The sequence below is a fragment of the Rhea americana genome, unplaced genomic scaffold (genome assembly GCF_003343005.1).
Source record: "Rhea americana isolate MKP2758 unplaced genomic scaffold, rheAme1 scaffold_129, whole genome shotgun sequence".
Taxonomy (NCBI): domain Eukaryota; kingdom Metazoa; phylum Chordata; class Aves; order Rheiformes; family Rheidae; genus Rhea; species Rhea americana.
The window spans coordinates 2,449,108-2,472,061 of NW_028185361.1; the positions used below are offsets into that span (position 1 = coordinate 2,449,108).

Here is a 22,954-nt window from a genome sequence, read left to right on the forward strand (position 1 = left end):
AAAAAAAAAAAAAAAAAAAAGACCATAAAACATTCCTGAGTGTTTGCTATGTTTTCTTTACTGAACTTTAATAGAGACTATCATTATGAAAGGTGTAAAAGGAAAAGTGCTATTATAAGAAAACAGCTGTGCATAAAAGCAGTTACTAATGAAAATGCTTGAAATGTGTTTTTGTTCTTTTGCACTTTAACATGTTGGGTAAGTCTATTTAACATTTGCTTTCCAAGTAGTGTTCAGTTTGCATATGCAAAGAAGCTCCTGTTTTTTCAGATGTGCTGTAGGTTCAGAGCTTCCTCTGAACTATGTTGCTTGTTACATCTGGAAAAGAGGCGCCTCTGTGTCTTGCATTGAAAAAATAATTCCAGTATGGCCTTCCATCTTTGGAGGATACAAACTTTAATTCATAGGTGCTCTGTTCTGCTCTGTCCCAAAACATACAAAAATACCATTAAGATAAAGGCAATTAAATGCTCGAAAGTGAAGAAGTGTCAGAACTACATTGCATTAATTGGTCCCTGCTTTGTGTATGTGTTCTGTTAACTCCTACTATCTCATTGTCACAGTTTTGCCTTTTTCCATATACAGAATGGTAAAAGAGATGATAAACAAATGCTCAATATTTTTAATGTGCGACTTCCCAACTTTTGAATTGCCTTTACTTTCTGACAATAGAATTGCTTCTTTGGCCCCTGGATAAAGCTGAGGTCTTTGTAAAATATCAATGAATTCATTTTTGGAGTACCTTATTGAAGTAAAATAGCAATTTGAAAGATCAGTAATTGAGATCAGGAAGTTTGAAATTCCACATGTGGTATAGAATGCTATAATTGCTGAAGTATTTATGGTTTTCATTTATGTTGAAACATGCTCCTCTTTACTTGTAATTCTGCATGTGGCTTGATGAAAAGAAATGGAAAATTCATAAATGCAATTCGTAAAACCTTGAAATCCAGTTGAAGTGACTTGTCCAACATCAGAGACCTTTGTGGCAGTTCTGTAAATGACATTAAGTTGCCTCCACTGTGACGTTTTTTTTTTTATCAAAAATGTTGTTTTGAAAGCTGGAGGTCCTTTGCAAAATGTGTTTTACTACATGATGTCAATTCACCCCTCAACAGTGTTCCTGCATGCATGCTTCAGATAGGAACTTGGTGGGTGGAAATGAGGACAGTGTGTTACTGTGTACATGGACTAAATTAAATGCATATTTGGAAGTTGAATTAAGATAGGATAGATTTCTGAGCTTAGATTTTGTATTTGTAGTGATAATTAGATTACTCAAAGAAATGTAGCTATTGTTAATAATAACTTACTGATTGTGTTTACAAATGGTGAAGAATTACTATGTGTTCAATTAAGTTCAAGTTTCTGTTGAAATTTTACTTATCCTACATGGGTTTCTTTTCTTCCATATACGACTGATGTAGATTCAGGAAAAGAAGCACAGTGGTAGAATCCTTGTCCAGTCTAGTTTCTAAACAGCCAGTGGATCAGTTAAGTGAAGGTAAGTGGATTATAACATTAAAAAAACAAAAAAAAAAGGAAAAAGAAAAATCTTCAAAAACACCAACCTAATGTCTACTAGTATATTCAACTGTGTAAAATTTACTAGATGTCTTAGAATAAAGTAAATTCTCTGTGTTTCTTCTTGTCTCCAAATATTATGAGTTTTTCTGAAACTGAGTTAGTGCAGACAAATCACCTTTGTTTTGCTTTTAATGAAAAAACTGTTAAAGTGGCAGTTTTGGATTAATTTATCAGGCTCTGAATATGCATAAATTATGAAGAGAACACCTTTGATAGCAGATTGTAGGACTGAGAGAGGTCTTTGCCTGCCTGCCTGCCAAAAACAAACCTCTTCAATACAAGATACATCAAACTCAGTGTGTCTGTATTATAGAGAAATGAATGTGGCTTATCTTGCAGTGCAGCTTTGCAAGTAATATGTGTTAAGTGAGATGTATAGAGTGCTGCATGAGAGCAGAAGGTCTGCCCATGGCCTCCAGATAGTTTAGCATGACCCTCGGAAATGGCATTTACAGTGTCTTACTCGACTTAGGAAAAATCTGAACCACATTTAGAGTGTTACTGTTCATCTGTAAAAGTTTCTGAAGACAAGGAAGGAGTGTCTGAAGAACTAACTGCTGTAGGCTGACACTTAAACATAGTGTTGTTGGATAGTACAAGAGAACATCTATCAGAAAGACAAGGAGTTTTTCAGAGCTTTTGCCCCAGGTTGAAGTCAGCTTGGGCAAGATCAGAGTTTTTATCTGAGGAAAGCTGAAGTAGGGGAGACCATTTTTAACTAATTTCTTAATTACTTCCTTTGGGATTTGTATGTTAGGGCTTTATTTAGCAGTAATCAAAGTGGCAACAGTAGAATCTTGCTCTTTTCTTGGCAACATTTTGTTTGTTTCACCTACTCCAAGAAGAGACTATGGACCAACAGACTTTGCTGATGTTAAATAACTTTTCTTTTTTGTTTAGAGGAAATGCATGCTGAAATCTGTTATGCTGAATGCTTGCTGCAGAAAGCAGCTCTCACCTTTGTACAGGTAAAATAAATTTTCCTTTATATCTCTATGTAGCAGTTTAAAGGAAAGATGTTAATAGTTATACAAGACTGTCATTCAAACAATAGATTTGATATTTAAAAAACAAACTTCCTCTGTAATGATTAAGGTGATAATCACCATAACTTACTGGCAGTAATTGAAAATATGATATGTTTTGCAACCCAGTTTTTTTTTTTTTTTTTTTTTTTTTTTGCTTATCTGAATAACCAAAGGCCTTACTGATACCCAGGAACCCAAAATCTAAGAAGTATTGCACTGTCTCATACAAACAGTCTGTATAAGTTACTTGTGTCACACCTGAAACTGCAGGCACTTATTTAAAAAGATGTTAAGTTACTGAGAAATGTTTTATCTGAAAGTACAGATCTGTTTATGAATGAAAGGGATAGAATATTTTCCTACCAACAAAACTGCAACTGATGTCTGTTTGTCTTTAATTTAATATCACTGTCCATGAACTTTTGAAATGTGTCAGCAACAGTATAGTAACAAACAATTGTAAACTGAGCATGCCTTAGATTTTTCTGAATTAAATGTTCGCTTCACACAAAAGTCTGCTGTTAGATGTTGTTTTACGCTTCTTGTTTAGTATGTGATTCAGTGATAATAGAACTACAGTGTTTTCAAATTTAATCTGAAAAGAGAAATTGTTGAGCTCCTCGTATTTTTGTTTGTATATATATATATGTGTATATATATATATACACACGCACACATATATATGTGTATATATATATACACACGCACACATATATATGTGTATATATATATATATATATTTGAGTGCTTTAAGAACGTTTTAAGAATTTACTTTAGAAAATCCCTTAGAGAGAACCTACTGAGGATGAAGTGAGGTAAAGAGATATGAAGGTCAAAAGTACCTGAAAGGTTAATTTGGCAAAGCTTTATAATCCACTTAATATGATACTTGTAGCAGAAGTGTCGGGAAACATTAGTAATGGAATGTAAATCCTTCTAGTAACTGTCCTTATCTCCTCTCCTAAATGGAAGCAACCCCCAACTTTTATTTTTGTGCGTATGTTTTTTAAGCATTAAGAGAGGAGACATACCAAGTTAACTCAATTTTATGATTCTGGGAAATGGAATAGCTTTTTGGGAAGGGGATGCTTTCTTCATAGCAGCACCTTGCTGTGCATTATGTYAGAGGTCCACTGCTGTTGATTCAGAGGTCCCTGTCCTGCTGATTGCTGTCACACCCCATTGTTTTCATCTTTGATTGACCTTGGTTCATCTGAGGATGAGAATGATGATAATGAAAATGTCACCATTCAGAAGGTTGTGCTTGCACTGAAACATTTAMAGTTATTGTTCAGTCATACAGGCAAAACAGTTGAGGCCTTTCAGAATGGTGATCCTTTCATGGAAACTGCTTTTCCTTCAGTTGATTTCAGTGCTCTTGTTCTTGCTTTTTCACCTTCTATGTTGTGTGTGCAGTCCCTGAGTATTTAAATGTTGTACATTTCTGAAATGCCAGCAGACATTCCGCTTCTGTTCTGTTCATGGAAAAAAAATCTATCCTGTGTTGATAATATGTTAATTATCATGCTTTTCAGGAATGCATTTTTGATGACTGGTGGACTTTGGCTTATAGAGGTTTCTAGAGGTTAATAATCATATATAAGTTGGGAAGTATGTATATGTGGAGTWGCTATTGATCAGAAGTGGGAATTCATCTGCTTAGAGGTTGCCTTCTGGCAGATTGCCTTCTTCGAATTGCCTTCTGCCAGGTTCTGGGATCACTTGTATGTTTCAGAACTGGCATTTCAAAATTTTTCTTAAGTATTCTTACAGCACCATCTGGTGGAGAGTTTTCCTATTTCATTTATAAGCATCAGAGACCGCCAAAACTAACTTTTTTTTTTTAAAAAAAGTCCTTTTAAGTTTTAAAATTTGTCACATGATAGAAAAATGTTACCCTGACAGCTTAATGTATGTGGTAGAATCATCTCTAAGGCTAAAGTTAATAACTGAAAAGTATCTTTAAAATTTCCAATGACAGTTCAATTGTAAAATGACTTAAAACAGAATTGGAAGATTTTTAAGTTTGTGTTGCACAATTAAACTTTTTTTCCAGGATGAAAATATGATCAACTTTATCAAAGGTGGCCTGAAAATTAGGACAAGTTACCAAATATACAAGTAAGTAATTAGAAAGCGCTTAGATTCAATGTTGACATAAACAAGTGCAGTTACATTAATATCTTTAAAAAAATCTCATAACAAACATAACATAATGGTTATATTTCATATCATTTCTAAGTTGTATTCCCCCCTCCCCTTTTTCTTTTCTGCATCTGAAGAGAATGTCATCAGGTGCTACAGATGACTCAGGGAAACAAAAACAAAAATGAAACTTATCACCAGTTTGAAGGAGGAGTAAAACTTGGAATAGGAGCATTCAATTTGGTATGATTTTGTTTTTCACACTTCAGAAAGGCTGTGGGGTAAATCAGAACTTGCACAGTTCTATATAAGATTTCTTCTTTGCAGATATCCTCTTTTAAAAATCAAATGGTTGCAGAACAGAGATGCAGGTTTTGTAGGTTTTGTAGTATGAAAACAGTACTGTTTTTTTGCGTGTATGCACACTAGGATTTCTTAAAAATAATTTATTTAAAAGTTTATTTAATTTTTAATTGACTAATTAATATTTCTCAAAAGGAAAATAGCCTACATTGACTTGTGTGTAGCACAAGTTCTTTTGTTTCAGTGGCTTGCTCTGGATAGGCACTGTGAATTAATGCAAAAATGCAGAACAAACAATAGTTTACTGGGTTTGTACAAAAGACAATTTGGTGCATCCACAAGCATTTTTCTTTTCAATTTACTATCATTGCCATTTCACCTCTGTTATGATAACAGTAAGAGTTAATTTATGCTGTTATCTTAATTTTCAGTATCAGGACAGGAACTGACCAGTTCTGCATATGGTCAGAAGAACTCAAGTCTGTCTGCAGCTGTCGGTCTTAAAACCCAGAACTGATTCGGTCTGTATTCACAAGTGCTCAGACTTATTCTTTGTGAAATCTCTTCTACAAGGAACAATCTGTTCTGGGCAAAATATAGTAAAGTGAATGGAGTTTTCAAAACCTGTCCTTCAAACAGACCACCTTGTAATGTGCTTGTTGGAAAGATAAGTGTGATCTTAATAAGCTCATACCTGTTGTACGGAGAATGCAGCTACAAGGGGAACAGAAAGTGCACGTGATAGAGGGCTGAAGATGATAAACATAGCTAAAACCTCTGAGCAGTATTCTTACTGGTCTGCTAATCCATTTCTTCTAACGTAGGAACAAATAAAGTGTTTTCTGAGATAGCATTGGGTCGTTCGGTTGGGAGAAGTTAAAGATGACAACTGTAGATTATGAGTACTACCAAAATAAATAATACTTTCTTCTCATCCTAAATAAACCACAATTTTCAAACAGTTCTGATCAGCTGAAGACAAAAATAGTTACCTAAAGAAGCACAGTCAGACTTCCTGTCTTACTGGATGAGTGAGAGTCCAAATTTTTATGAAGTTGTACATTGATTGATTATTGTTAATTATATATCTATTTTCAAAATTTTTTAAACTGTTTTTTACTTTTAAATTTTTCATTAAGGTGTAATGACAATTAATGTTTTAACTAGAATTTTTGGTTGAAGGTTTTAGAATTTTTTGAATATTTGTATGGCTTTGTATATTTTATATATCTTTGAAATGTATTGCAGATGCTGTCACTTTTACCTGGAAGGATCCTCCGACTTCTAGARTTTATTGGATTTTCTGGCAATAGGGTATTGAATCTGATATTTGTTTTTCAAATTAGTACTTTCTCTGATAAAGAGTGACTAGGTTTAACAACAGATTTCACCCTAAAATGTGATGATTTACATTTTAATATTTTTGGTGTTATTAAAAAGGCAACTAGTGGGCTGGACTGCACAGGCAGAGAAGTACGTATGTTGATAAAGCTTGAAAAACCATTTTCAAAGGGCCATGGTTGTCAAGATGCAGTTTCTGGCTCTTAAGGAGAGGAGATGTATATACATTTTTTCAGCCTATACATTAATAAATTAATGGGTTCCTTATATCAGCAACAGAAGGAGTCATCATACTTTTGTTTCTTCTACATTCCCAGTCCATAGCTTTGGGGTGAGGAGCTTCTGAATAGCTATGTAGCTTGGGAATCTTAGTATATCTTGTCCTCGCGGATGAGGAAAGTATTTGTAATCATAACCTAGTCTCTTATCTTCGTAAGTATTTTACATCCTCGTACAACTCATTTTGCTACCTGTAAATAAAGGGGAAAAAAAACCCCACAGAAATAGATATAACTAAAGTTCAGGTTATTCATGAGCCAAAGAGGAGTCATTCTGTGATCTTGCAGTTGTTAACGTATCCATAAGTATACTTGGCTTGTGTAAAATTAGATTTTTAGTAGAAATCTGGTCATTTTACTTTTTTCTGTGAAAGTTGTACCTGATGCTGAAGCTTTCATAAGACTTTTTGCCCTGATTAAAAAGACAATAAAAGGTGAAAGGAAAACTGAACATGTCTGATGTAGTATCACCACATTTTTGTACATTACCTTAGTTTTCCTGTAGCTTAGCAAGTTGTAGCTCATCAAGTATAAACTCCTACCTGGCTACATACAGATAASCTAATAGGTCTGTGAGTTTAATTCGTTTTTTCAGTACACACAAATTTTGTTGAGCTTCCAGAACTGGTATTTAGAAGTTGGTGCATTAGTAGAGCTAATATTTTGATCAGAACTTGAAAATGGTGATTGACTTGACACAAGATAATTGAGGATAACCAGGGGTTTATGCATGAGTTTCTCTGGAGGAAGACTGCCTAGAAGCAGAACTGAAACAGTTGAACACAGACAGTTCCAAGAGGCTTGTAGCCAGAAGATGRGAAGAGGAATGTAGACCTATGCGTATGTAATTTTATTCACTATTGACTTAACCTACTTCTGCTCAGTGCTATCAGCTATGCCAGAACCGTTTTGCTGGAACTGAGATAAGTTATGAATTAGGGAATATATACGTTAAAAGGAAAAGCTGAATGGCAAGAACCTAGACACTATGAAGCTTAACTCTGTATAATGATAGCTAATTCTGCATGCATTTGTGATGTTTCTTAGGAGTTGGGCCTCCATCAGCTACGGGAAGGTGCATCTGGCAGCAGTTTGAGGGCCATTTTGTGTACCTTCACCTTGCTGGTTTATCATACTTATGTCTCCTTAATCCTTGGTAAGACCCTGAGTGAAGCCACTCAGTTGTGCTGTACGTTACGACAGATCATGTGAATTTGAACTGAATTTAGAGTCTGTGGTTGTTAGCTTTGTAATAGATTGCTGTATTCTTAGTTATGAACTCATACTTATGACTGGCAAAGCTATGTCTGCAGAAACACACAGACAGACATCATTATACTGAGATTTTGTTTCATTTGAAGGGCTGTCTTAATATGCAACAGCGATATACCAAAAAACCACTTTTTAAGTTCAGACAAGTCCTTATAATAAATTGATGTTGGTTATAGCAAAAACTGATTCTAGAAACGTGTACTACAGAAATAAAAATATATGCAATCTTTTGCCTGTTTTATAAGCGGTCTTGTAAACTTAGGAGAAAATAGGAGGTGCTGAGAAGTAGAAGTTCCCTGAGCTGTGCCTGTGAAATAGACTAGAAAAAGTTGGCTAGGGCACAGTAGCCAGCTAAGGATCTGAAACCCGAGACAGATTTCCCATGTGGAACTTCAAATATATAGAGAATTAATTAGTGGGATTAAAAGTCACCATTAGCTCTGTGTGATCCCTGGCATATAAATTTAGGTTCTTTACTTTGGGAGGGTTTCAGTCCTTGTTTAGCTTCTTTTGTTTGGGTGAGTTTCAGTCCTTGTTCCCTCATCAGGAAGTTAAGAAAAAGCACAATTTCTTTCATTATCACCTGGTTGTCATTACTGAATGCAAAATTAGGAGAGGAGGCAGCTGAAGAAAGATTTCATAACTTGCTAAGGAGACTTTAAAAATTAGGAATTTAATTTAAATAATATCCATATATTCTGTTGTGCTTCTACTTGCAGAAATTTACTATCTTAAAAGTTCTTATTTAGAACAGTATTAGTTCTTTGAGGACAATAATTTGTGTTTATAGAAACTTAGTATGATTAAATAATAATTTTACTTTTGTATAAGAGTAATCATCCGTTAATCAATTTAACCGCTAATGTGATTTAGAAACTTTCTAGTAGACTGCAATTGTTTTTGTTTTGGTTTCTAGGTACAGGGGAAGCCAATCTTCGTGAAGCAGATGGTCTCCTTGAACCCTACCTCCAGAAGTTTCCAAATGTGTGTACTCTCAATATATTTTGTAACATTTATGTATTTACCTAATCTTAAAGTAGTAACTGTGTATTTGTTTCTCTCCCCTCCTTTCAAGGGTTCCATTATATTATTTTACGCTGCTAGAATAGATATACTGAAAGGAAATTTTGAAAAGGTAATTCAGTTTATTATTCTTACTGTTTTAATCTTTTTCAGTGTTCTACTTGGGGAGAAAATTTTATTTACCTAATTGATCCAAGTAACTCGTTTTAGTTGGACTTGCAATTATCATCATCTCTCAGTTCAGATTTGGTGCCATTATTGATTCTGTAAGAATGAGGAAGATTATACCTTATTAGTTAGCAGTTCTCCAGCACTGTACTTACTTTGGGTACTGGGARGGAGTTTGCTCTATAATTAGAGTTGGTTTTCATGTTGATCTGTAAGTATGTAATTTTTTCATTATTCTTACTGAACTTAATCCTAGGCACAGGTAACATTCCAAGAATGCATAGCAGCCCAGCAAGAGTGGAAGCAGATTCACCATCTCTGTTACTGGGAGCTGATGTGGTGCTACACATTCCAGCAGAACTGGCTTCAGGCATATCGGTATGCAGACCTACTCAGCAAAGAGAGCAGGTGGTCTAAGGTAAATGGGGAGGTGGACATGATTACGATATACTTAGTAGCCTCTTTGTAGTTAAGTACTAGTTTCCATAATAAATGGAGATTTGGCTTTCTTCTAAAACTTGTAAGCATACACCAAAATGGGAGGTTTAACTGTTTTAAGAAAGATGTACAAGAAGCACCAATTCCTATGCTTCAGCCTTACTAAAAACTGAGATGCCCACAAAAGACCAATAAAAGAATGGAGAGGAAAACTTTTCACTTACATCTGTAACAAAGTTCTAATATTCCTAAATAAAACTTGGCTAAAGAAATTGCAGTTGTTAGTTAATTATAAACGGGCAGTATCAGGACTAGCCAGGAGATGTTTTGTGACACGAATAGAAAGGTTGCTGGAGACATAATCTCATGAGTAAAGCAAGATAATGTACCCTTTTCTTGTAAAAATGCATTTCAGAACATGAACAAAGCATATTATTCAAATAATTTTTGGATAAATGTTCATTATCTGTTCTTTCTAGATAACTGTCTTACACTTAGTGGAGAGGAGATATATCCCATTCTTGACAAAAGAGGAAGAGAACAGTATTATTCAGTGTGAAGTGCAAATACCTTGAATAGAATTATGGATATTTATTTGATTCTCAGAGAGGGCAGAGCCCAGTTATCTCAGTACTGATAAAAGGAAATGCCATATTTTTTTCTGCGTTTAGAGACATACCTGAAAAAACAGAACAAATCAGATAATATTCATGGACTTTTGAGTAGTTATTGCTGCAGCCTAACCTCACCTCTGTCATAGCAATTTGCATAATAAATTGTTCTGATTTTTGTGTGAAAAAGCTGTAACATTCTGACTTAAATATTAATAAAAATGTTGAAAATAAAATTATATTTATACTACAGATTACATGACAAAGGAAATGCATGGCTAAACTTCAGTAGATCCACCTGCCTGAGAATATTGGCAACAACAATGGGCGAGAGATCGTTAATGTTTTAACTCAACACAGCAAATTAGATATAGTAATATATTGCTTTTTCTTTTTGAAATAGGCAATATATGTATTCCAGAAAGCAGCAATCTTGTGTATGCTTCCAGAGCATGATGTGAAAGGGACTGGTGAGGACATTGTATCTTTGTTCAGGTAAGCTTTTCTACATAACTGGATGTGTACTTCTTCCCCCATATACATATTTGTGACTAATCTATCTTTCTTGGGTCACTTTCTGCCTACTTGTAACTGGCAACTTTTCAGTAAATATTGTGATGCTGAAAAAATAAAATACTGCTTTTAATAGCAAATGTTCATTTTATTAATGTGGACTGGGTGGTGTAAAACAAYTTATGATGTTATATTCTGAGCCCAGCGGTGTATCTTACTAAAAGAAATAAGGTTAAAGATAATGTAAAACAACCTCTGTTTTCCCTTCCCCTCCTTGTAGACAAGTGGATGGCTTAAAACAGAGAATTGCAGGAAAATCTATCCCGACTGAAAAGTTCGCAGTAAGGAAAGCTCGACGCTATGCAAGTTCTCAACCAGTGAAGCTGATATTGCCTGCCTTGGTATTTACACTTGCTTTCTTGCAGTACTTTTTGAATGAAAAAATAAATATAATTTATTACACAGGAAAAGAATAATATTAGGCTGTATCTGTCTACCTTCTTTAAAGAATTATTGGTATATAWGAGAATAAGATCGCCTTGTGTTTTTTGTGACACATTCTAGAGGCTGGAGCATACTAGCCCACTAGCAGCAAAAAATGAYAGCCAGGTTTTCCTCGTGGAAGTTGAAATGTGTAGAGAATGAATTGTTCTTGCCACCTGGGACTTTAGTTTCTCAGTGGTATTTAGTATATATGTTTATACACTTTAGGAGGATTTCAGTCCTTGTCCCCCAGACTAATCAGGAAAATAAGGAGAACTCATTTCTTCCAGTATTGTTAACTTTTTAGGTAAAATTTGAGGGGTGTGCATGTATGTGTGTGTGGTTTTTTTTGAGTGTGAGCAGTATATGCAGCAAGTAATGATATATTACAAATGCTATTCTAGTTTCACACGCTTTTAATTTCAGAAAGCACTAGCAATGCCCTGCTTGTTTTTGTGCACTTTGTTGCTTAATTATTTATACACAAAAATTCTAGCATAAACCTACACAATGAAAGATGAAAAGCAGGTAATTGAAAAGGGTTTTCTAGGTTAAAGCTCACTGATATAGAAAGAAAGGCCTAAAGCAAAGTCATCCAGCAATTTTAAAATTCAGTGGTTTTGTATTTGATTCTTTGTATTCTCAAAATAATAATTTTAAGGACCATCGCAATGAAGTTGTCCAGGACTTGTACAGCACAGTGCTATTCAGTTATGAGAAAATATTTTTAGCCTTGCTGTCCAATTTAGTATCTTGTTAACATAAGTCTTTTCTACGTAGTGTTTGGGGTTAACGGGGTAAACTTAATTGATACAAGTCTACAGATCAAAATGAGTCCAGAATAGTATTGTTAATAACATTTTATTTCAAACTTTGAGACATAGATTTTTTTTCTCCCTCAGAATAACTGCTTAGCTACAGCACAAATTCAGGCAGAAACATTTCAGCAATGTGTTGTGTCTGTTTCAAAGTGCCATTACACTTAATGTTCTGGATGTGTAAGCGGAATTCAGCTTTAAAGATTAAATACTATAAACACTATTATCATAGATTAACACTATGTCTGTGATCACTGAATAAAAATCTTAGATTTTTGTTGGTTAGAATTTAACTCTGTGCACTCACTGTTTACTTAATGTGCTGTAATATAATATTTAGTGCTTATAAAAACATAATGCCTATGATTCTATTGAAGCACCTAGGAGGCTTTTTTTTGCCATGATTTGCCTCGATGGTTTTTAATAAGATTTTGTAGGAATAACTTGGAAATGTATGAGAATATTCATACTAGAACTACATTTTCATCAAAAAAAGGTTTTATCTACTTCCAGTGTTAGTCTCTATAAAGGACAAAAGCCTATAGATTAATTATAGCGTGGATATGCGTATACACACACAACGTGTGTGTGTATCTCATGCAGCATAAAAAAGATAACTACTTTCAAATACTTTTTTGGGGTTGTATGGCAGTAGTCTCGAATAGAATCAAAAACATACACTTTTTTGATGTTTATATGGGTGTTGGTATACGTATGGTAAAACCTGTTCAGTTTCTTTTTTTAAAAGATCTGTGAAAATACACAGTAGAATCTCTTAAGAAGAGTATCTTGAAGGTGCCAAATATTCAAAACTTAGAACCCCAAGTAAATTTTACCTGCATACTTGCAATGTTATTTTGCCTGCCCTGCCCTATGCATAGATACTCTTGATACAACTATATGTGATTAAAAAAACAATCAGTTATGTGCAAGTTYATTAAGACAAATGTGAATGTCCTGTATATGTTGTGGAAGGTTATTTTAAATCATACAAATGCTTTTATCCTTGAGCTTCTTAACTTTGAGTTTTGGTTTTGAAAATTTTATATTCTTTAAAAGATTTTTTGTATGCAATACTTTGAATACTCAATGTTGTGTAACAGCCTTCCAAGTGTTACTCTTTAGGTAAGTATTTGTGCAGTTTCATGGGTTTATCTTGTTTGTTTTTGTCAGGAAATGATGTATGTCTGGAATGGCTTTGCAATTGTGGGCARAAGAGCAGACCTCACTGAAAATCTGTTGGTAACAATTGAAAAAGAAGAAACTGCTCTACAAAATGAAACTAGTAAGTGATCAATTAAGATAGAATTAATTAGTTAGCCAGAAATGCTGATGGGACATTTTTCTTTCTCTGTACCATAATGTTTTATGAGGTTAAGTGTGGCTCAGCTCAGCCAAAGTGTGATTTGTTTGAAGTACAGAAATTTTGGAGCCATATGAAATTTTGTCGTTCTTTTTAAATATGTCCTTGAATTCTTTGAAGCATAGATATTAAAGATAATTTTTACAGAGTCCGTCYGTAAGTTAACAGAGCTTAGGTTCTAAGTAGAAAGAGAAGAAAGAATAAAACAGATGTACTGTAGAAGAGGATAGCTTTACTCACTGTTCCTTAAATCAGGTTTTCTCAGGTAGGTGCTTCTGTCTGTCACTTGAACTTCTGAATAGACTTCTCTTCTGAATTCTTCTTCTAAAATGAATAAATATAACCTTTCTATAGAGTTGTTTTTGTAGTAATCAAAGAAAGAAACAGTCTCAACTCTACCCAGATTTTAATCACATTTATCAACAATTAGTCAAAGAATTAGATTCCCCCATTATTGAAGTATCTAGTTATGTTAGTGGGTCTGTAGTTGCATGTGCATAGTTTTGGAAATATGAAATATAGTCTTTATTTATCCTGTGTACATTAATAATAGCTATATTCATGGTTACATATCAGAACTTCTTCAACTCTTCAGAGTCTTTAATTTGTTACTACTAAATAAAAAAAAAGGTTAAGAATTGTGCCAAAATATAACTTTCCCTAAAGTATAAACCTCCAGTATAGCAAAAGCTGTTGGAAACTGAAGTTCCAGTTGTAGAAACTACTAGTAATACTATGAAAGATCCTCTGAGCTTAGTGCTGCAGAGAAGGAACAGGGTGAGGTGTTCATATAAAGCAGGAAATGGAAGCAGTGAGGTATCTTCAATAGTAAACAAACCAAAAGAGATAAGTAGACAGCAAAAGCATGAACTAAATGATGATAGCAACAGCAAAAGCATGAACTAAATGATGATAGCAACAGTAAAAATTTAACACTTCTAATGATATTGTATTCTAAATAAATAGGTAAAAGAGAAGCACCCTAATAGTTGTCTTAATCACAAAATCATATTGAACATACTACCGTTGTCTCATACCTGAATATTTGATTTTCAAGCAAAGCAAATCTGACAACTGGCTCTGAAAAAATAAATTATATCTTTTTTTTCTTGGAAACTAAGTTAACTCCTTGTCCTCACACCATTGTATTCATTTTGTGGTCAAATTGAGGCATCTTGCAGTCCTGATCACTTGATCATCCCCTCAGGAGGTCTTATGGAGATGGTATGATACTTTTCTGGCCTTCTGTGTCCAAATATTCCTTAACTGGCTATCTGAACATAGGAAGAACTTCCAGGAGTGCCTCATTGTAGGTGAACACAGCATTAGTTTGCTTTTGTAATATTAGCTGTATTAAACAAAAAAAAATACTAATGCAATAATGCCTGTTTTATTTTACACTTTTGCATAACTTCCTAAGTTGGGATTGTACTCCCAGCTGTTGAAGATAAACTGGAAAATGTAGAACAGTAGTCTCTTTCAAAATGTTTAGGTTAGGATTATCAGTTTCATTTACGATATTGTGTCCCATCCATATTTTTATTTAGGAGTTAAATTATTCTTAGGTGGATTAAAAACGTATGCTGCATTTTGGATATAAGTGATCTTGTCAAAGTTTAGTCTTAGATTCTTTTTAAAGTGGCACATTTTAGGGGTGTTACGATTTCATCTATGTAAAATTTGTGTTTAAAACCGTGTCTTTGCCTTGATGTTCTTGCTCTCTATTTTGAGCTAAATTTATATCTTGTAATTTGTCTTAATGTGTACCTCCTGTATTGTTTTTTTCTTCTTGAGAAAGCTTTTCATCATGTTTGCTAGGCTTTTTGTGTTGCCAAAACTTGGGTCTTATCTATGGAACTTAATAGAGAACATAGACAAACTTAAGCCATTTTATAGCTCAGATAGTGTTAAACTGAATGTGATAATCACTGGAAATACATCTAGTTATGACTTTTAAATAAACTGAGGTGATGGATAAAAAGTTTAAGGAAGCATATAGACGATATGCATAGCGTAAGATCTGGACAGTGTAATAAGCTAAGTGAGAGTAATTTGGAAGGCCAAGATTGAATTGGATCTCATATTAATCTTTCATACTCTACTCAAAACTTCTGAAAAAAATGATACCGTACTTCTTAAATCTGATGTCTTTCCTTTGTTGTTGCCACTTTAAGCCTAAAGTGTAGCAATATTTGAGATATCTGCAAATAAAGTAACATTGCATGACTTCTGTGCAGAGAACTTCTAAGAGGTTTTGGCAGAAGTTCTTGTGAATCCAGTACAGTATTATGCAGAGGTTAGTGTTGTAAGTAACAATAAGGATGAAATAAACTTTCTGTCAAATTCCTAAACTGAAGTGCACAAGGTATCAAGAAAACCCCTACGGAGTAAAGCAACTGAAGTCACATAGAAATAGAAATATAGTGGATGACTGGAGAGAGTTTAGAGAGTATTTGTCTTTAAGAAACATGTAAATTCCCAGCAAAGTAAAAAAAAAAAAAAAACTTAAAGGTGCTTTAGGACCCACACCTCTAGCTCCCTAAAAAAGGCAGAGACTAGAAAAGGAAAGTTAAAGAAATTGTTTGTTGCTTTAGAGTAGTGTTGTTTAGAAACACTGGAGTGAGTGATTCTTAAACAATGGAATAGTAGGGAGACATGAGTAAAGATCCTTTTTATGTATATACCTTAAGAGAATAGATCAGGAAGGATAAGGCTGCCACTAGACAATGAGAGAAATTCCTATATGGTGAAATGAGTTTAATTACACTCTCCAGGTGAACAACCAGAGACTTCTGTACAAAAAGTCTAAAGGAAACAGGCTTTGTATCTTAATACTGAATTTGTGAAGTTCAGTATTTATTTTCTGAGTTGCAGTTGCATTATACATGAAGACAAATTGTCTATGTAGCATTTAGCTAGAGTGGCTTAATTTCTGTAAAATCATATATTCACAAGTGAAAATGAGCATCTGTAAAATTAATGCTATCAAAATCTGAGTTTTATTGTTCTTAGATAAATAATTAAGGCTTTAGGTGCAGAATAAAATGTTCTAATCTGCACTTAGAAATCTGTTGTTCACCAAAGCTAGTGTTGAATAATTTCCTGGTCTTCCAAACAGTACTCTTAAACAGTGCATATTTTTTACAAAAATATGTACTCTACAAATAGTATGTAATCCTGAAAGATACTTGCTGATTACACTTTCAAGGTCCTTTGTAATAGTAGCTGCAGTGCAATATAATTTAACTGTGGACTTTGCATTTGTGAGCCTGTGGACTTTGCATTTGTGAGCCTGATATATTTTTTTAAAGCTGTGGACTTGGACAAGGTAAAAATAGTGATTACCAGAATTGCTGTAGAACTGAGACCCAAATAAGGTGATTAAACCTATTAGCAGAACATGACGAGGATRCAATATTATTTTAAGAGCTGTCAGCACTAGATAGCTTTAAAGGACTTGTTAGGTGCTGTAGAAACATGTTAATTGCACATAAAGGTCATTTAAGGATTGAGACCTCTTAAAAGAGAGCTATTGAGCCATTGGCCTCAAGTGAACGGGCACAGCAGGGAATCTGTCAAGGATTGTAGCTGGTTGTATGCTCTGACTTTGCTGAAAATAGAGATGGCAGAAAGAACAGATGGAGTTACTTTTTCCTCAGGATTTCTGGGAATGTTATTTTCCAGAGTTGTTGCTGTTTTATCTACAAAAATATAAGAAGGAATTTAACTTTTAAGAAAAATCTCATTTCTCTGATGATCTTGCGTGTTTTATTATTTCCATAATGATATTTTCTTTGGAACGGAGGGCTGCAAGAAGATGCACTTCGAGATTTATTAAAAAGTTGTCCTTATTAAATTGTGTTGTGCACTTGCTGTCTTTGTTACAGAATTTTGATTTAATAGCCTTTTTGCTGTGGGAAATACCAGGAGATAATACCTGAAGAAGGTGGTAAGGACTGGCAAGTCTTTACTGGCATCCCAGTAACTTCAGGGAATGAGTGGCAAAGTACTTCACTGAATACTAGGATGCTTTAATCTTGCATGTTTTGGAACTGTTTATGTAGGCTTTTTTGGCAGATTACTTTAAAAAATGACCTTAGAGGACTGGTAATTAGTGTAAACAAGATGATCTGATGGGAGGATGTTTTGCTTCCTGAATTGTTAATGTATGTGCAACCATCTGTCTTTCCATATGTGTTTTCTTTCTTTTATGACAGCGAACAAATGTTACAAACCAAGGCAACAAGAAAAGGCTGCACTTGTTAGGGTTATATTTCTGTACTAGGCACAAAACTTAATTTTTCTGAACATTATACCACTGCTAGTGAAGCTTTTTAATTAGTAGAGGTGATGGGAATATTAACATACACAATTTTTTGCATTTTTGCTGCCATATAATGCTTTTTAGAAGTTTTACTTGACAGAATCCTTGTGTATTCTTATGCTCTTAACACTGCTGGTGCTCCTGGAGGTCTGCCAGTGCTTTGGAACTGTGAATACTTAAGAGAATGTAGTGTGAAGGCGGTTTCATTTAACTGAAAGCTTTGCCTGCTGTTTTAGATGTTACAGGTACATAGTGGAAGGTTATACCTACTTTGTACTGACTTCCTGGTATAGAAGATGGGACTGAGTGTTTATATTTCTTCTTAATAATTGGCCTGCGTCTATAAAGAAAAAAAAAGCAATGTTGTGCACATATCTTCTTTTGTGTTTAAAATTGTTCCTGAGGGTTTTATATGTTTTAAACTGTCACATTTTGACTCCCGRGCCTGAATATTCCCTACTGATAATCTTTCTTGTCCTTTTCATGAAGATGTCTTTAAATTGTACAGTGTATTTTGCTTTTACTCTTAGATCACAATGAATATTATATGGATGATGTGTGCTTGTTGCAGTTACTAAAAGGCCTCTGTCTAAAGCACTTAGGAAGACTCATGCAAGCTGAACTGTGTTTCAATCAAGTAATTCAAAGGTAAAAACTATAAAAATAGTCTTTTTACTTTTCTATGCTGTAACTTGGGGTAAAGCTTTTGATGTTCCTGCAAAAGCGCTCACAGAATTCTCAAAATAAGAATTTTGAGGAGTTAAACTTTGACAGAAAAAAATCCATCCTTTCTAAGAACTTGTCAAGAAATACTTGCCCTTAAATATTTGACAGAGGTATTTTAATACATAAATATGGTGTTTGTGACCAAAAATACCGCACTATGACAAGTAACACTTAAATATAATTGGAGTTTTTATTTTTGTATTTTTAGATCTATTAGTATTTAGTAAAGATAGTTCACCTAGATTTATTGTTTTTTTTTAACATTTAGAGCTATAGCAGTAAGCACTTTGCTATGTAGATGAGAAATTAACATCTACCAGTTTCAGCTGACATTTTGAGTTTCTTATAGATTTATTAAATACTAAAGATGTCAGATTCATATATACTAACATTTTTGTGTAACAGTCATGATTGTGACTGTGAACTTACTAGAATTTTTAGAGTGAGTAGGCAGTAAGAACAATTTTGACCAAGTTAATGCAATTGTTCTAACTAATGGAGCAAATTACTTTATTTTAGGAGAACTTATATTAATTGTAATACCTGTTATGATATGCTACCTGACCTTATTTTGACACGTCTAAGATTTCAAGTGGGTTTAGTGAGATACTTTGCAAGTTATGGTATAGTGGCTTTTAATTGATTACAAATTAAAAGAATGTTGTTTCTTAAAAAAAAAAAAAAAAAAAAAAAAAAACTCTAAAGGTGTTTGACACATGAAAGACCTTAGGACTGAGGCATCTCAAAAGCCTTCAAACAGTATTTCTTTAAAAGAGTCTCTTTTAGGTAAATTGAAAGTCTTTTTACTTTTCTATGCTGTAACTTGAGGTGAAGCTTTTGATGTTCCTGCAAAAGCACTCACAGAATTCTCAAAATAAGAATTTTGAGGAGTTAAACTTCAACAGAAAAAATCCATCCTTTCTAGGAGCTTATATTAAAATATCTCCGTAAAGTATTTAAGGGGCCACGAAGCTTTTTCAGATATTCACTCTCTGCTTCTCTTGGGCTGCTGCAGTGTATTGTGATAGTTTGTCACATGAGCAGTCTTGCTACTTTAAGACTACTTTAAGACTGCAGAGAAAGACCTGGGAGTGCTAGTGGATGACAAGTTGACCATGAGCCAGCAACATGCCCTTGTGGCCAAGAAGACCAATGGTCTCCTGGGGTGCATTGGGAAGAGTGTTGCCAGGAGATCGAGGGAGGTGATCCTGCCCCTCTACTCAGCCCTGGAGAGGCCTCATCTCGAGTACTGTGTCCAGTTCTGGGCTCCCCACTACAAGAGAGACATGGAGCTACTGGAGAGAGCCCAGCAAAGGGCTACAAAGATGATCAGAGGGCTGGAGCACCTGCGCTGTGAGGAACAGCTGCGAGAGCGGGGCCTGTTCAACCTGGGGAAGAGAAGACTGAGGGGGGATCTTATCGACGTGTACAAGTATCTGAAGGGAGGGTCAAAGGGCCAGGGACAAACTCTTTTCAGTTGTCCCATGTGACAGGACAAGAGGCARTGGGCAAAAACTGAACCGCAGGAAGTTCCGCCTGACCGTGAGGGGGAATTTCTTCCCTGTGAGAGTGACGGAGCACTGGCACAGGTTGCCCAGAGAGGTTGTGGAGTCTCCTTCTCTGGAGATATTCAAGGCCTGCCTGGATGCAACCTTGTCTAACATGCTCTAGGTGACCCTGCTTGAGTGGGGGGGTTGGACTAGATGATCTCCAGAGGTCTCTTCCAACCTTACTGATTCTATGATTCTGTGGTTCTAAGACATGCTTTCTCTGCATCAAGGCTTGCCTTGGTGGATGAGGTGCCCATTTTGCTCTCAAAYATTTGAAACATTTTCCAGTGCTAGTTGGGAACTTCTTCATTCTGCAAAATTAGTTGTTATTTTATTTTATCCTAATAATATTCAGTGTGTTAAAATCTAACAAGGGGCTATGGGAYGTGGCCTTGGAGAGAGGAGAGATTCAGAAGAGCTGGTTGAAATTTGAGGATCACCTCCACCAAGCTCAAGATACCATTCATCCCAATGAGCAGAAAGTCAAGCAAAGGTGGTAGGAGGCCTATATGGATGAACGCAATGTTCTCAACTAAACTCAAACATGAAAAGAAAGATACCGGAGGTGTAAGGAGGGGCAGGTGGTCTAGGAGAAGTATAGAGACACTGTCTAAACAAGCAGGGATTGCATTACAAAAGCAAAGCCTAGCAAGAGGTGAATCAGATGAGAGATGTGAAGTGCATCAAAAAAGACTTCTTTTCATCAGCAGCAAAAGGAAGACTAGGAAAAAGTGAGCCTGTTGCTGAGGAACTGGTAACAAAGGTCATGGAAAAGGCCACCATACTTGATGACTTCTTTGTATCAGTCTTTACAACCCTACAACCAGTCTTCAGGCATCCTAAGTCTCGAAACTTGTAGTAACCTCCAGTATGGAAGACTTACCCTTGCAGGAGGAACATCAATCTAGGAAACATCTAAACTAGACATGTCCATGGGAAGTGGGCATACACAAGTCCATACAATGTGATTAGATGCATCCATGAGTGCTGAGGGAGCTTGTCACTCTCACTGTGAGGTCACTCTCAATTATCTTTGAAAAGTCATGGTATTGGGGAAGGCTGGAAGAGATCAAATGGCACCCTTATCTTTTAGAAGGACAAGAAAGAGGATCAGGGAACTGTGTACTAGTCAGCCTCACCTTAATACATGGGAAGATGATGGAGCAAATTTTACAGAGCTGACAGCTGACCTCAACTGTTCTGTGAGTCTAAGAATTTCTTCTAGTGAAGACAAGTTGAATTCTGTTACTTTTCTGCTTAGCTGTTCAGTCAAGCTACGGGAAGGGGGATCTTAGCTCTGCGACTGGGGAAGAGGAAGAAGTATTTGTATTACACTGCTTAATCTAATGAACATTCTGTTTTTAAACTTCTTGTCCTACTTTTGAACTATTATCACACAATAAGGGAGTAGGTTCGCAGTAGCTTTGACAACATACCATAATACAAATAATAAATGAATAATTTCATAGTTCTGGAAGATCATATTGATAGCATTTCACGCCTGCTCTTTACAGGTATAATTGATATGCTCAGGGGCAAGTGGTAAAGAAGTTCCAGAGTGTTTTCTCTGGCCCTGGGCTTTAACTGTAAGTGGTGATTGTGTTTAAAAGTTAAAAGATTATCCACGAAAAGGTTGTAATTTACCACTTTTGTATTTTTCTGGTTTTCTAGTGAGAAGCAGATAAAATATGACAATTATTTGGTGCCATTCACGCTGTATGAGTTGGGTCTTCTGTACAAACAACAAGATGAGAGAGGAAAAGCAATAAGATTCATAGAAACTGCAAAGTAAGTGGACTTTGTATTTGTTTATGTCTGTAGATTAAAAATAATGGAGTAACTTTAGCAATGGGGAAGTGTATTTTTTCTGACAGTACTTTGACAAAGTAGAAATAACTATGAATCTGTGCTCTTGACCACGAAAAGCTGTCCAATATAGTTGTATTTTAATTTTCTACCATTTTGTTTCTATTCTTCAGTCACATTAGACAGTATCAGATAAAACAGTACAGTGTGAAGACAACATTTCCATTTAACCTTTGGAGCTGTTGGACCCATCAGTATGATAAGAGGGAGAGGGCTCTGTTACATGCATGGGAATGGAGTTGGAGGGTAGAGAAAGGATCAATACTACTTGTTTCCCAGAGAGCTGGTGTGCCTGTGCTGCAAAGAGGGTGTTAGGGGGAACCGATTAAGCATAGTACAATCTGATTTCTTCTCTTTCACTTGTCCTCTGTTGCAGGAGAGGGCCAGAGAGCAACATCTTCCATAGTGCAGTATGTTCACTTGGTTTGTTCATGAGAGTAGGGTATATACTTTGCCACTTGTTTGTGTAGAAAAGTATACTAATGGTGTAATATAGTTTTATAAATGTGAATAATAATTACATAAATATATAATTTTTTGGATTACATACTGTGATTTTCTTGTATTTTATTACATTGGTTAAGTTACATGTTTTGAACTTGAACATAAATTTTCAGCAAACAGCCTTTCTTTTCTGTAGCCTTCTTTAATTTGTCTTTTCACAGCAGACTTACTTTTGTGGTTGTGAGGCCCTTGAAAGGATCAACAAAATCACAGAATCAGTAAGGTTGGAAGGGACCTCTGGAGATCATCTAGTCCAACCCCCCCACTCAAGCAGGGTCACCTAGAGCATGTTAAGGTTGCATCTAGGCAGGCTTTGAATATCTCCAGAGAAGGAGACTCCACAATCTCTCTGGGCAACCTGTGCCAGTGCCCTGTCACTCTCACAGGGAAGAAATTCCCCCTCACGGTCAGGCGGAACTTCCTTCCGGTTCAGTTTTTGCCCATTGCCTCTTGTCCTGTCACATGGGACAACTGAAAAGAGTTTKTCCCTGGCCCTTTGACCCTCCCTTCAGATACTTGTACACGTCGATAAGATCCCCCCTCAGTCTTCTCTTCCCCAGGTTGAACAGGCCCCGCTCTCGCAGCTGTTCCTCACAGCGCAGGTGCTCCAGCC

The 22,954-nt window shown here is 35.4% G+C and overlaps 1 protein-coding gene across 1 annotated transcript in view; it reads left to right on the forward strand.

The window, feature by feature from the left end:
• The window catches only part of TTC39B (tetratricopeptide repeat domain 39B), a 57,319-nt gene that overhangs the window by 29,186 nt on the left and 5,179 nt on the right, over window positions 1-22,954 (forward strand). The window contains exons 4-17 of the mRNA XM_085326242.1: window positions 1,428-1,504; window positions 2,488-2,555; window positions 4,672-4,736; window positions 4,898-5,003; window positions 6,312-6,377; window positions 7,730-7,838; window positions 8,871-8,938; window positions 9,030-9,089; window positions 9,402-9,563; window positions 10,598-10,689; window positions 10,988-11,108; window positions 13,182-13,293; window positions 18,226-18,343; window positions 21,643-21,759. Of these exons, the coding sequence (XP_085182368.1) occupies window positions 1,428-1,504; window positions 2,488-2,555; window positions 4,672-4,736; window positions 4,898-5,003; window positions 6,312-6,377; window positions 7,730-7,838; window positions 8,871-8,938; window positions 9,030-9,089; window positions 9,402-9,563; window positions 10,598-10,689; window positions 10,988-11,108; window positions 13,182-13,293; window positions 18,226-18,343; window positions 21,643-21,759 (1,341 nt within the window). The remainder of the gene's footprint in view (window positions 1-1,427; window positions 1,505-2,487; window positions 2,556-4,671; window positions 4,737-4,897; window positions 5,004-6,311; window positions 6,378-7,729; window positions 7,839-8,870; window positions 8,939-9,029; window positions 9,090-9,401; window positions 9,564-10,597; window positions 10,690-10,987; window positions 11,109-13,181; window positions 13,294-18,225; window positions 18,344-21,642; window positions 21,760-22,954) is intronic.